Source organism: Ursus arctos, unplaced genomic scaffold (assembly GCF_023065955.2).
Source record: "Ursus arctos isolate Adak ecotype North America unplaced genomic scaffold, UrsArc2.0 scaffold_16, whole genome shotgun sequence".
NCBI lineage: Eukaryota > Metazoa > Chordata > Mammalia > Carnivora > Ursidae > Ursus > Ursus arctos.
In genome coordinates this window covers 26946988-26961046 of record NW_026622830.1, presented here as the reverse complement: position 1 = coordinate 26961046, position 14059 = coordinate 26946988, and the positions used below count along the sequence as shown (strand labels likewise).

At 55.4% G+C, this 14059-nt stretch overlaps 1 protein-coding gene across 3 annotated transcripts in view; it reads right to left on the bottom strand.

Annotated features, from left to right (window-relative positions):
- Positions 1-13561, bottom strand: part of FAM110A (family with sequence similarity 110 member A) — a 35456-nt gene extending 21895 nt beyond the window's left edge. For 2 of the 3 annotated variants that reach the window (XR_008959385.1, XR_008959386.1), the window contains exon 1: positions 13344-13561. Coding sequence is in view for 1 of the 3 variants with exons in the window: in XM_026503198.4 (XP_026358983.1) it covers positions 2556-3443 (888 nt within the window). In the remaining 2 variants the exon portion in view is untranslated. Of the gene's footprint in view, positions 1-1999; positions 3539-13343 lie in introns of those variants that run through there. The other variant, XM_026503198.4, reaches the window with a different exon arrangement.
- Positions 13562-14059: the final 498 nt, after the last annotated feature.

Here is a 14059-nt window from a genome sequence, read left to right as displayed (position 1 = left end):
GGGGAGGGGGCAGCAGCTGCTCACTGCCCCTTGCACTCGGACTGCAGGCAGAACAATAGAGGGGCTGTTTCCGCAGATCCCTGAGGCGGGCAGAAGCCCTCACCCACTCCCTCCACAGATCCCCCCCCAACAGGGGAGGCTGATAGGCTCCAGAATTCTAGCAGAAGGGAAACCCTCCTGGAACCAGGCACCAGGAAACACCTTCCCCACTTCCAAGAATGCCTCCCTGCTCTCTTCCCAACAGACCCTCCCAATGCCCTTCTTGACTCCCCCGGCCCAGCTCCTGGGAACAGGTCTGGTCTTAGGGCAGGAGTCGTTGCCCATGTGATACGACCATGTGTTTGCTGCTTCGCTGCCCATTCCCTTCCACCCGACATAGCAGGACCTGTGTCTGTCTTACTCACCGCAGGCGCCCAGCAGATGCTCGGTAAAGGGACAGTAGGAAAAGCTGCCAGGACCCAGAACAGGGAAGAGAGGACAGTCAGGGAGGCAGAGTGCCACTGACTGTGGGGTGTGACCCCAGGCTGGAGCGCAGACCCTCTCTGTGACGGCTCCCAAACCACTACCCCTCCTGTTCTCAGATAGACCCTGGAAAGGTACCTTGAAGATTCAGTGACGGGATGAGTGTGAAGGGTCTGCACCTAGGACTCAACCTCCCACAGGAACAAGGGGTCTCCTGGCCCATCCCCCACCAGTCCTGTGATCTAAAATGCAGCCAACACACCCACTTTCTTGGGTTTCCGGGGGGGCTGGCAGCTCGCAGGAAGGGGCAACGCTTACTAAGCACATTATTCTGGCCATGTTGCCTGGAGGAGATGGTCCTTGCCACCTTAAAGGACGTCTCCTCTGCAGAGCCTGCCCAGATTATCCCTCCTGACGCCATCACTCCTTTAACTTGGGGACCAGGAGGCTCAACTCCCACGTTGTCAGTCTTGCTGGGTGCCTGTGGGCAGATTATAGTCCACCCTGTGCCTCAGTCTCCCCATCTGTATCATGAGGGGGTAGATTCCATTCTCATGAGCTTGAACACCAGTCTCATCTATAATCCAGTTTCCCCGTGTTTCCCTGAACCATTCAGGCCCAGCCCAATCCCCTGGGGGCCGATCGTACACTATCAGACAGACAGACAAACAGCTGGGCTGACCTGGATGTTTGTCAACAGCCCAACGGAAATCTCCTCTTTATGCTTAAAATAAAACTTACATCAAACCTGTCACCAGGGCCCCCATTAGAGCTTCCTGTTTCTGAGTGCTGCAGCCAACGCAGCCTGCGGGAGAGGAAGCACCACCCAGCCCTTCCCCACTCCCACCCCGGGGGTGGGCAGAGGCCACCCAGGCTTTCACTCTTTGTGTGCCCGGCCCTAGCCCCGGCTGCACTACGAGCCAAGGTGGTGTCTCCCAGCAGAGACCGGCCTGGAAGGAGACAGGAAAGAGGTGAGACCTCAAAGCCCAGTGTCAGCCATCCTTCCCCTTCCCCCAGCCCCCTGAGGCCCAGAGAGGGAGACTGGCTTATCCCGGGTCACCCAGAGTTGGAGGCAAGCTGGCTGCCTGTTTTGTGCTGTCCACCCCCAGTCCCTCCTCCTCTAAGAACCCCTGTTTCCAACCCCCAGTCTACAGCCTGTGTCACCTCTAGTTCAGGGTCTGTGCTCTTTGAGCTGCCTGCCCCCTTGGGAACTGGGCAGCAATGGGAAGGATCCATGCAGCCATCAGCTTTTCCCCAGCAAGTGTCCTTTCTGATGCAGGGGAAAGACCTCAGTTCCAGCTCTATCCAGATTCACTCTGTGGCCAGACCCAGTTTCCTCCTCTATGAAGGAGGCCCGCAGGCCACCCAGAGGGGTTATGAGAATCCCCTCAGGTCTCAAGTCTCAGGCTGGGCCAACCATGGACTTCATGACTCCCCAGATCCTGGGATGAGCAATTAGGGAGTTCTGAAGGCCCCACCCCAAGACGTCTCCCACCCCTTCCCCTTGTGAACACAGAAGAGTCTGATGACCCAGCCCTTGAAAAACAAGCATTTGTGTTTATTAACCAAAGGGAGGGAAGTCAGAGCAGTACAGACTCCTACCAGTCCCTCCTGTAGTCTACCCACCTAGACCAGGCTGCCAAGGCCCTGCCCCCACCCAGAGCAAGTTCCCAGGGAACCAGGGCCCACTGGGAAAGGAAGAGGAAGTCAGCAAAGGTTAGAGGCCAAGGAAGAAGGAAACATAACCACTAGGTAGACAGGCCTAGTAAGATCCTTTGGCCCCTCACTCTCAGTGGAGAAGGCTAAGTGGCCCAATTCCAAACCCACGGGAAGAACCAGAGAGGACTCGTGTCAAAACCCCTACACACGAGGGGTAGAGGGTGGCCCAAGGTCAAGAGGCAACTCTCTCCAGGGTCAGTCCTTGCCAGACGGATGCCGGTCCAGCCTCTGAGCCTCTGCCTCCATACTGAGTTCACACAAGGCAGCAGCCTCCGGTCTGCCCCGAGCCAGGGCATGGATGCAGAAGGGGTCAAGGGCCAGCCAGCTGCCTCTCTCAGATCTGTCCTGTGGCAAATGCCGCGTCTACTGGAGGCCTAGCCCTCAGCTGCTGGGGCATCCCGCGCCTGCCGCAACCCGTACAGCCACTTGATCACACGGGCGTTGCGCTCCACCACCGACACACCATAAGGGACGCGCTCCCGGGCCCGCTCCTCCACAGTGGCAGAGCTGCGGCGGGAGCAGTCCCCCTCGGAGCTGCCGGGCCCGGCACTGGGCCCAGCCAGGGAGACGATGTCTGAGCTGGCCCGCGCCAGGTGGGCCACACCCAAGCCCCGTGCCTCCTCCGGGTCCAGGCCACAGAAGTTAAAAAATCGCTCCAGGTCAGCTGCTGCTCTGGAGAAGCGCTCACTCAAATCCGACTTGGAGCGTTGCAAACCCGGGGGCCGTGCTGGGCTGGAGGCAGTGGCAGTGCCAGGCGATGGGCAGGGCCGGGCAGGGGAGGCGGGCAGGGGACGGACATCCACTCGGCGGACGGCAGCCGTACTGGGTGGCGGGCGTGGAGGGGTGGCCGGGGGCACCTGGTGGGCTCCTTCTGTCCATCCAGGGGTACGGCTGGACTCGGCAGGGGATGAGGGACTATCACACAAGTCGATGAGGCTGCTAAGGATGTCCAGGTCCAGCTGGGGCCGGCGGCCAGGTCCAGGCAGGACTCGACGGCTAGGTGTGAGCACTGTGCGGCGAGTCCCAGGGCTGAAGAGTGGCTGTTTGGACAGCAGGGGCTGCACAGGTTCCTGGCGGGTGTTGGCCACATGCAGGCTCTTGACGTACTTGGCCTTGTCGGCCTCCAGGCGCTCCACGGCACTAGGTTTCCGCGCTCCACCATCTGCTGGCCGCCGTAGCAGGTAGCCAGGGACTTTGGTCCGCAGGCGGAAAGGTAGGGCAGAGGTGTCCCGGGCTCCCGGAGTCAGTGTGTCCACAGGCATGGCTGTTACATACCCCAAGGGCTTCGGTCTGAGGAGACCAGAGAAATGAGGAGACAGATCCAGGCAGAAAGTTGGCAGCTGGATGCCGGCAACGGCTGCAGGGGAGGAGAGAAAGAGGCTGAGCACGCTCAGACAAAGGCTCGGCCAAGACTGAAAGGGACTGAAGATGCCTTCCCTATTAAAAGGTAATAGCCACGCCCCTAGTTCACAGGGAGCCAATCAGCAGACAGAAAGCCACCACTGGGGCCTGTGACTCCACCCACACGCCCGCCTCCTTCTCAGAGGACCAGGCCCAGCTGAGGCAGAGAGAAAATAAAAAAGTGCCAAAGAAGAAAGACGTGAGCGGCCTGGGCAGAAAAGACAGAGCAAGCATGCTTTGAAGGAAGCAAAGTGGGCTCCAGGCCATATGCTGGGCACCAGCCAGCTTAACCTCAATGGGTCCCCTTAACAGTTCTATTTTGCAGATAGGGAGCTCAAACAACTTGATGCAGCTAACCCACCAAGTTGATGGCTCTGCCCCCTTTGCTTCCAAGCAGGGAGGTGCTGGTGCACCTGGCGACCCAGAGAAAGGGCTCCAACCGCCCACGCTACCTGGACTGCCCCCAGGGAACCTGGTACCACCTCTCACCCCTACCCACCCAGGCAGGAAGCTGCCCGGTGCTATTCACCCGTCCAGACATGCCAGGCCCCAGGCATAGCAGCAGAGCCGGTGGAGGAGGAGTGAAGCCCAGTGAAGCCCAGACGCTCATCAGCTTCCAGTATGCGACTTCAATGACAGGCCCACCGTGATCCAAGGATGCCAGTCAGTTAGAAATGTCAGCCCTGAGCTATGCTGTTCCAAGAGATGCCAGAAAAGCCCGCAATCACACAATCCTGCTTGAGGGCATCCAGCAGACCCTAGATCTGCCAGCAGCCAGAAGATGGGCACCCATAGGCAAGGGGGTCCATGCCCAAGTGCACAAGTGTCCACATGATCACCTAGGCATCAGGCCAGCCCTGATCCTTTTTCCAAGAAAGGGCTGGAGCCACAAAGTGTCCCCAGCCAACTCTCCCAGAGATGGGCCACAAGAAAACCCACAGACCAAGTCCTGAAACTTCTCATCTGTAAAATGAGAGAGGAGGACTTTATCTAGGTAATCTCCAACAGGACTTGTCATCTACACCTGTGTGGTCTAATTCAATGCTACTAGCCACATATGGCTACTTGACTTAGCTTTAAATTAAATAAAAACTTATACTTCAGTTCCTCAATCACGCTAGCCACATTTCAAGTGCTTAACAGCCACTATACTGGTCACTGCAGCAGACAGTGCAGATCAGAGATCTCCATCCACAGCAGAAAGCTCTATGGGACAGCCCCACGTGGTCACCCAGAATGACATGAGGAGAGTCTGGATTGGGGTGGGAAGGCAGGGGTCCCTACTGTGTGCTAGACATTTGACACCATCCTCTCCTGGAATCCTCCAACAAACCTATGAGAAGGGTCACTGTCATCTCATTTCACAGTTGGAGAAACTGAGACTGGAGATGTGACCATCCTAGGTCCCAGAGCGGATAAATAAGCCACAAATGCCTATGAAGCCTAATTCGCTCATCTATTACGTTTATGTCATTTTACTCTTTCTTCCCATTCCTCTAAAATATCGGCTCCATGAAGGCAGGGGGTTTGTCTGTTTTGCTCACTGAATCTGTTTTGGGACATTGCTTTCAACACACAATAGGTATTCAATAAATTGTTATTGAATTGGAGTGTCCACGGGGACGAAATGCGAACGGGCAGACCTTGGATGAATCAGAGAGGGACACATCCAACCCCTGCAGGCACATGGGTCCAAGGTGGTAGGTATGGAATGTACGAGGAGGCTGGAAATCCACATGTGCATGAACACTCCAGATTCTTAAATAGCAGCTTACCCGTGGAGCATGGAGCAAACGTGTCTCCAAACAGATCTGCTCTCCCCACCCCAATCTCGCCCCCAGTTTGAGACCTCTGCAAGGGCAGCAATAGCAAATTAATAGAACCTTGGGAGCTGTTGGCCCAGGGCCAGAGCTGCTCCCAAGGCAGAAGGGATAGAGTAGGTGGCAAAGTAAGGCTGCCCCACTCGGGCGACCCTCAGGAGACCTCAGGCAAGAAGGGTCTGCCAGGAAAGGCAGCCCTGCTGAGCGCTGTCCAGGTGACTAGACTCTGCCCCACCCCCGGGCCGCCGCCTACCAAACCAGTCCAACCCGTTGGCGGCGGCAATTCCCTCCCGGGCACCATCTGGGGAAACAGAGGGAAGAAGGAGGTCAGCTGGGTAGGGCCAGGGCAGAAACTCCGCGCCCTCGGACCGACCTGCTGGCCGCAGAGCCTCCCCCCGTGGCCCGGACACATGCAAGGAGCCAAACCCGGCTTGGAGGCCGCTGGCCGCTTCGCCCACCTGCCCGCTGTGCGCCCTGCTCCAGCAGCTGCGCGTCTTGCGCGCTATGGTTCCTTATCTGAAATGCGGTTAAAAATAGACCTGAGCCTCCAGGTCTCCGTGAGGATGGAGAGATAAAACAGGTCGAGGACTTTCCCAGCGCCTGGCCAAAAGACTGCGCTCCAAGAACTGGGCTCTTGGTTTTCATGATGACTATGACGACCCAACTCTCAGACCGCGCCCCCCGCCCCACCCCGGCAGTGGTCTCTAAGCGCGCTCAGAACCGCCAGTCCGAGCCGGAGCCGCAGACAAAGGAGGCACGTGATAGAGGTTAATCCTAAACTGATCTGATAAGCCCCATTTCACCGGAGGGCAAACGGAGGTGTGATGGCTGCTGCGAGTTACAGACGGGGTCCCAGTCCCCAGGGTGGGACTTGTCCTCTCTGAGGCCTCCTCTCAACGACAGCACCCCACCCACGTATTTCAAATGCTACCCACAAACGGCTCCCAGAGCGCCAGCCGTGAGCCCTTCTCTTTGTCATCCCCGGGGCTTGCAGCCCCACCTTACCCCTTTCCCTCCTGCTTCCCTGGAGTCAGCCTTAATAAGGGTTGGGGGAGCTCAGATCCTCGGTCTGGCTTCTGCCCTGCCCCCCTCCGGAGCAATCTTGGAGACTCCCAGCGGAAGAGGAGACCGAGAGCCCGCCGGCGCGCTGTGTGACTCTGGCCGCTCGCCGCCCTTCTCTGAGCCTGGGTCGACCTGGCTCTTAATCCAGGGGGCTGACGGCAGGATTCCTGAGGTCTCGTCCAGGCGGGAAGGTGAGCCCCTGCCCTGTCCCCGCCTTCCCGAAAGGGAGGGGTGGCGGGGCAGCCCCCTACCCTGGCCCCGCGCCACGGGCCCCGCACGTACCTGGCTGCGCGCGCGCCGCTACCGAGCGCTCCTCCGGCCCGGCCCACCTGGAGCTCAGGTAACACGAGTTTGCGCAACTTCCGGCGGCCGTCCCGGGCAGGTGAACCCGCCGGCCCAGGTATCACCCGAAAGGGAAGAACGAAAGCCAGGCAGGGGCAGGAACCTGAGCCCAGGCGCGCCAGCAGTGGGCTCGCCTCGGCGCGGGGACCCAGTCCCAGCCGCCCCGACCTACCCCGGGAAGCTCTCCCGCGAGCCGGGGCCGCGCATCTGACAGCCGCACTGGCCAGAACCGCACGTCCGGCAGCCTGCGCGGGCAAGTGCGCCCATCTCTGAGAGGGCAAAACTGAGTCCCCCTCCCCCACAGCCGGAAAGCCCCCGTTAATGTTGACTGTGCCAGCATGAGAAAGTGCTGTTCCTGGTATTAATTAACCCATTTTAATCTTCCCAACAACCCCGGTGAGGTGAACGCTGTTATTATCCGCCTTTGACTAATGGAATACTGAGGCTGGGACAGGCCGAGCCAGTTGCCCAAAGTCACCCTGAGGAGTCCGACCTGGGCACTTTCCCTCTAGATCAAGCCTTAGTGCCACCCCTTTCTACCTGTGTGTCCCTGAGCAGGTTGCTGGACCCCTCTGCTGGACCCCTCTGGAAAGTGAGGAGAGTCTCACCTTCCAGGCCTGGGCAGTGTGAGTTCCTACAGAAACTCGGTGCAAGCTGGGAACATTTAGTAACAACGGCAACAACAGTAATAAGAATTACTAGAATGTTTGAGGTCCAGGCACTGTACTTATGTAAGTCTCTGGAACCCCCCCCCCCCAGGGAGGAACTATTTAATCCCCATTTTACAGATGAGAAGCCTGCAACACTGCAGGAAGGAATCCTTGGGAGGGACAATAATTGTCTCTTCTGCCAACCCAGGCCCTATTATGTCACGTCAGGCAGCACCCTTGATTAGGCCAGTTTCCACTGGGATCCTGAGGCCCAGAGAAGGAAGTGCCCACTAGCCTTGGGCCTGAGCCCCAGGGAAGCCAAAGAGGGCCCAGTTCCATGTCTGTGCCCAGTGGGGGCTGCACCCGGATTGGGGTGGAGGGCTATGAGGGGAAGTGACTCAGAACAACTCTCCTCCCCCTGGGAGTGAGTCAGCTCTGAGGCCTCCTCCAGGCCCTGGAGCCTGATTTTAGGGGAAAGAGGGAGGCCAGCCTACAGACCATCATACCTCACAATGTCCTGCTGGGTCCCTGCCTGGCCCTCTTCTGAGGCAACAATGGGGGAGGGAGTGAGATGGGGGAGAGGGCTCGGTCAGGCAATAATAGCAGTAAAAGCAAAGAAACAATAACATTTTCATAATATAACAGGGAAGAAATTTTCTAAGTGCTTTCTCAGTACCTGGCACTTTTCTAAGCTCTTTATATATGTTGACTCATTGACTCCTCACAGTCACCCTGAGGTACTCCTATTACACTCATTTTACAGTTGAGAAAGCTGAGGCACAGAGAGGTGGGGCCACTTGCCAGAGGTCACATAGCTGGTAAATGGCAGAGCCAGGATTTGAACCCAGGAGCTGATTTGGGGGAGTGATGGGAAGTGGAAGAGACAGACTCTTCAGTGTTGGGCTTCAGCCCCTCATCGAAAGACTCTATAGCCTCTGTCTCAGGGTCCCAGAGGGAGAAGCCACCTTAGGAAGCATTCCTGGCTGTGGGCCGGGGTCTCAGATTCCTCAGTTGTAAAATGGGGGTAAGATGCCAATATTTTCCCAACAGAAATTAGATCTCTTATGGCTCCACATCACCTTAGAATAAAACCCAAACTCTCCACTTGGTCCTCAGGCCTTCCAGGATCCAGTCCCTGCCCTCCCTCCTACCTCGTCTCCAATCTTTTCTGCTCCAGCCACATAGCCCTCCCTGCTGTTCCTGAACATGCCAAGGTCTTTCCTGCCTCAGGGCCTTTGTACCATCTGTTCTCGACTTAGAACCTCTTTCTTAGCCCACCTCCTTCAGGTCTCACCTCCTCAGAGATGCCTCCCTGACTACCCTGAGGCTCCTGCCAACTCTCTCACCCAGTTGTTACCTTCCACACACATCCCACCCTGTCATTTTAGATATTCACTTATCGATCACTCGTTTCCAGTTTCTGTATTTTCATCCTCCAGGGAGCAAACACACAGGTGTGTGCAGGGCACACCACTGACTAAGTGGCAGGACTGAAACCCAGGCCCCCTCAAAGACCAAGGCCCTTCAGCGCCAAGCCTCCTCCCAATCCCCAGTCCCACCCAGATATTCCCCCATTCCCCCCCCCTCCAGCCTCAAGTCACGCCCACTCAAGCTGGGCCCTGGCCACTCCTAGATGAGCCCTGTTCTTTCTCCAGAGACATCACATCCAAACCTTTGCACATGCGGGGTCTGCTGCTACAGTGCCCTTCCCCACTCCAGCCCCACGGCCACCTCTGTAGCATGGACTCTGGGACCAGCCCACCGGGGTTCACATCCCAGCTCTGCCAGTGATTAGCTAGGAGACCCTGAGTAAGATAGTCAACTTTCCCAGGCCTCAGTTTCCCCAACTGTAAAACAGGACTTATAACAGTGCCTCCCTCCCAGCCTGTGCATGACAAATGCCACCAAAATGGGACGCTGTGGTGCCCAGCTCTTGGGTGAGGACTTCGTCACCCAGAATGTTGACCCACTTCTCTCAGAGTCTACGAATCTAAGCACGCAGGGCCACTTCGACAGACGTTTCTTCAAAGAAAGCGTCCAGATGCCCAATAGGCACGTGGAAACGTACTCAACCTCTGCGTCATTAGGGACACGTAAATCCAAGCCACAGTGCGATAACATGTCACACCCACTGAGATGACCAATACCGCAGCAAACAAGCAAGCAAATAACAAAAAAAACCCAAAACCACAGAAAATATCAAGTGTTGGTGAGGATATGAAGAAACTGGAACCCTCTGCCCTGTGGGTGGGAATATAACATGGCGAGGCCACGCTGGAAACGGTATGGCTGTTAGGGAAAACTTGTAAAAAAGAATCACCATCGGACCCAGCAATCCTACTCCTGGGTGTGTGCACAAAAGAACTAAAACCAAGGACTTGAACAGATATTGTACCCCGATGCTCATAGTAGTAGTATTCATGATAGCCCAAAGGTGGAGGCAACGAAGGGTCCACGGACAGATGTACAGATGAACATACGATAGAATATTATTTGGCCTTTATATGCAAGGAAGTTCTGACACCTGCTACAACATGGGTGAACCTCGAAAGCATACTAAATGAAATAAGTCACACGCAGAAGGACAAATGTTGAGGGAAAAAAGGGCAAATATTGTATGATTTCACCTACATGAGGTATGTAAAGTAGTTAAATGCATAGAGACAGCAAGTAGAAAGGGCTTTCCAGGGACTGGGGGGAGGAGAAAATGGGGAGCTGGTGTTTAATGGGTACAGAGTTCCCATTTAGGCAGATAAGGAAGTTCTGGAGGTGGTGAGGTCCGCACACAGTGTGAATGTACTTCAGGCCGCTGAACTGTACCTTACAAATGGTTAAAATGCTCGATTTTACATTATATATATTTTTCCAAAAAAAGAAAAAGGGAGTCCAGAGTCTGGAGCCAGAACCCCCAGATTCGCATTCTTGCTCTGGGAGACCTGGTCCAAGTTACTAAACCAAACCTCTCTCGAGTTCAGTTTCCCTTTGTAAGGTAGAAAAAAACAGCCGCGGTAACTACCTGACGTCACAGAATTGAGGGAATTAAATGTGAGTGCGTGTTTATAAAGTACTTGGCACGTAGTGAGTGCTCCGGAGGCGTTAGTGATTATTCATTCTTCGCTGAGGGGGCGAGAGGTGTGATTTCGATGTTTAGAATTTTCATGACACTCTGCACCCCCACCCCAGCCCTTCCTTCCACCTGCTTCTCTCTTTCCGTTCAGCAGAAGCCAGGGCCTGACTTTGGTGGAGACAGGGAGGCCCTCACCTGCCCCAGAGGAGGATCAGGAAGGCTCCAGGCAGCAGGGAGGGGGCCGGCCAATAGGGCAGCCCGGCTCGATTTCAGCCCAGCTGTCCGGGTCAGAGACACCCAGCTGGGCATCCTCCAGGGCCACGCCAGGCCCCATGCTATTTCTGGCGTCTCCGCAGACACTCATGCCCCGGCCTGCCTGCAGTCAGCCTTGCCCAGGGCACCCTTGCACACATCTCAGCAGGCTGAAGGAGGGCTGTGGGCACGGGCGCCTCAAGCACTGATCTATCAGCCAACGGACAGCCCAACTCCACCAACTCAATTATCTGTGCCTCGGTGTGTATCTGAAGTTGCAAAATGAGGACAAAGGGACTTGCAGTGGAGACACAGAGAGAACGCGTGCAGTGCCTCAGGGAAGGGCCTGGCTCACAAGGATGGGGAAGGTGGAGGTTGGGGCAGACTCAGGGGCAAGTCCACTTCCTGTCCCGGACTGCCTTCCTCCCAGGCCTGAGTTCACCATCATGGCTTCTTATCCCGGCCCAGAGACGTGAAGAAACTTGCCTAAAGTCACACGGCAAGTCAAGGGCAGATCACAGACTGGGCAGTGGTCTTATGATTAAATATATAATCTGTAATGACATATATATATATATATACACACACACACACATACATATATATATAAAATCTTATGATTAAATATATAATCTGTAATGACATATATATATATACACACACACATACATATATATATAAAATCTTATGATTAAATATATAATCCGTAATGACATATAATCTTACATATTTATATTTATATAAATAATAATAAATATTATTATAAATAATATATATATATAATTTTTCAACCAGGTGCTATATGCCCATGACTCAAAATTCAAAAACTAGAAAGAGAATGAAGTAAAAATAAATTCCTCCCCACTCCTGTCCCCAGCCACCCAGTTCCCCTCCCTGCAGGCGCCACTGTAAACCAGACAATTGTGTGTCCTTCCAGGGAGATTTTAGGCAGACACAAGAAATAATAAGCATATATTCTTTCTACTTTTTTACACATATGGTAACACGCTGCATGTACTGTCTTCACCTTGCTCTTTTTACTCAATAATACATGTTTTAATAATGTTAATATATTATTAATTCTAATATATGTTATTAATATACTTAATAATACAGGTTGTTCAATAGCATATGTGGAGGCACGTCAGTCCCTAAAGAGCCGTCAGCCCCCGCGGATGACCACTTAGTGTGTGTCCAGACCTGCCCCATTACAAACCACCCTGCGGCCGTCACTGCACCTACACTGTGTCGCCAAGAAGTGGAACAGCTGGGCTGGGGACATGCTTGTGATCGTGACAGAGACGCTGCACTGTGTTCCACAGAGGCCACGTGAGTTGATCTCCACCAGCAGAACACACAGCAGATAGTCAAGAACGGTTAACTGCCTGGGTGGCTCAGTTGGTTGAGTCTTGGTTTCCGCTCAGGTCATGATCTCAGGGTCCTGGGATCTTGCCCCCTTCCTGGGGGTTGGGCTCCCCTCTCCCTCTGCCCCTCCTCCCGCTCACACACTCTCTGTCTGTTTCTCTCTCTCTCTCTTTCTAAAATAAATAAATCTTTAAAAAATAATAATAACTGTTAGCTTTAGTTATCTTGATTAGAGGTTTTGGCACCCCTCAATTTTGGCCTGGAGGCAACGGCCTCACTCGCCTCACGCTAGCCCCTCCTCCTATCACATTCCAGTCCAGGAAGATAATCAGCTCCCTAATAAGTGAAATACATAGGCCATCAGATGGGTAAATGCCACTGAGAGAAACAAAATAGACAAGGGGGAGGGCAGGGTATATGAAGTCAATAAATATTTGTTGAAAGAATAAATGAAAGACTTATTTTCTTTCTGAGTTCCCAGAACATCCCCAGGAGGCAGGCCTGGTCTAGGTCAGATGCTCCAGCCGGATGCGTCCCGGCCCCATCCTCAACTCCAAAGTCTCTGGTGACGAGTGGCTTCGGGTTGAGTGGCTGCCTCTACCCATTCCCCCAATCTGGGGCAGATTCCCAAGAATCTAACAGCGGCTCCAGGGCCAGAGCACCTGCTGCCCACCTAGCATCTAGCCCAGAAATGTCAGTCCTGCCGAATGCCCCCAGAACAGCCCTCTGAGAGAGACAGCACTGCGATTCAGGACCCCGTGGGCAGACGGACCCCAAATGAGCCCTGAGTCTGACCTCTGGCGTTCTGGAGAAGGGAAGACAGCTGCCCAGAAGGGGCACCCACAGGGCGGTGCGGGAGCGGGGCAGGAGGGAGGTGATCCAGCCAGGGCTCCGGGGCTTAGCAGCCTTGCGCCTAAGAGGCTGAGAAGGTGACCACCAGTTGCGCGTCTAGGCCCCTCAAGGCAAATCTAGATCTACCCAGACTGGAGACTTCGAGGTGGAGCAGAAAGACCCGAATTGAATTCTCCAGCAGACCTCTCTGGGCTAAGACACTTGCCCCTCTACCCCTCAGCGTTCTCCTCCGTGAAATGGGGTACCACCGCCTCCCCGCACCTAGGATGCGGGGAGGACGCCGACAGCAGGCGCTCGGTGAACGGAGCCCCCCAGACCCGGGCTCGTGCCCCAGACCACCCGCCCCCTCACCTGGAGCCCGCGCCGGGCAAGTCCTGGCTCCTCCTGTGCGGGTCTTGGAGAGGCTGACAGCTCGGACCCGGGCTGGGAACGGCCGCGCGTAACGCGGCTCGGAACTGCTGGGGGCCCGCAGGAGCCTCTTCGGAACTGCTGTGCGCACCGGAGTTGGACGGGGGCACCGGACTGTCCCAAGGCCCCCGCCAGAGCGGAGGTCCCAGCGGCGCAGAGGAAGGGGAAGTGAGCTCGCCGCTCTCCCCCCCGTCGCCGGAATGGTTTGCCCCGGACATCCTGATTGGTTCCTCGCTTCCGTTCGAACGCCGCGCCGCCCGGGTTGCCAGGCGACCGCTTAGCTTCGGCCCGGAGAGTGAGCGGCCCGCCTCGGCAGCCCAGCTCAGGCTCGGCTCAGCCCCGCCGGCCTGCTCTTACCGCGGCGCTGCAGCTCGGGAGGCTAGTTTTTTTTCCCCTTGACGAGGACTTTCTCCTGGTCCCCAACAAGATGAGGCCCCGTTTAGGGTCCGCAGCTAGTCTCCAGTTCCGACTTTGCTGCTTGCTGTGTGAGCCCGGACTAGCCCCTTTCCCTCTCTGTTCCCCTAACTGCACAGGGGAAAATTGTAAAAGTGCATACCCAGCAGTCCTGAACTTTCCTAAGGAAATGGCCTAAGATATGGGCAAAGATTAATATAGCCCAGTGTTATTTACCATAGGGGGGGAAATGGAAATAATTCCAA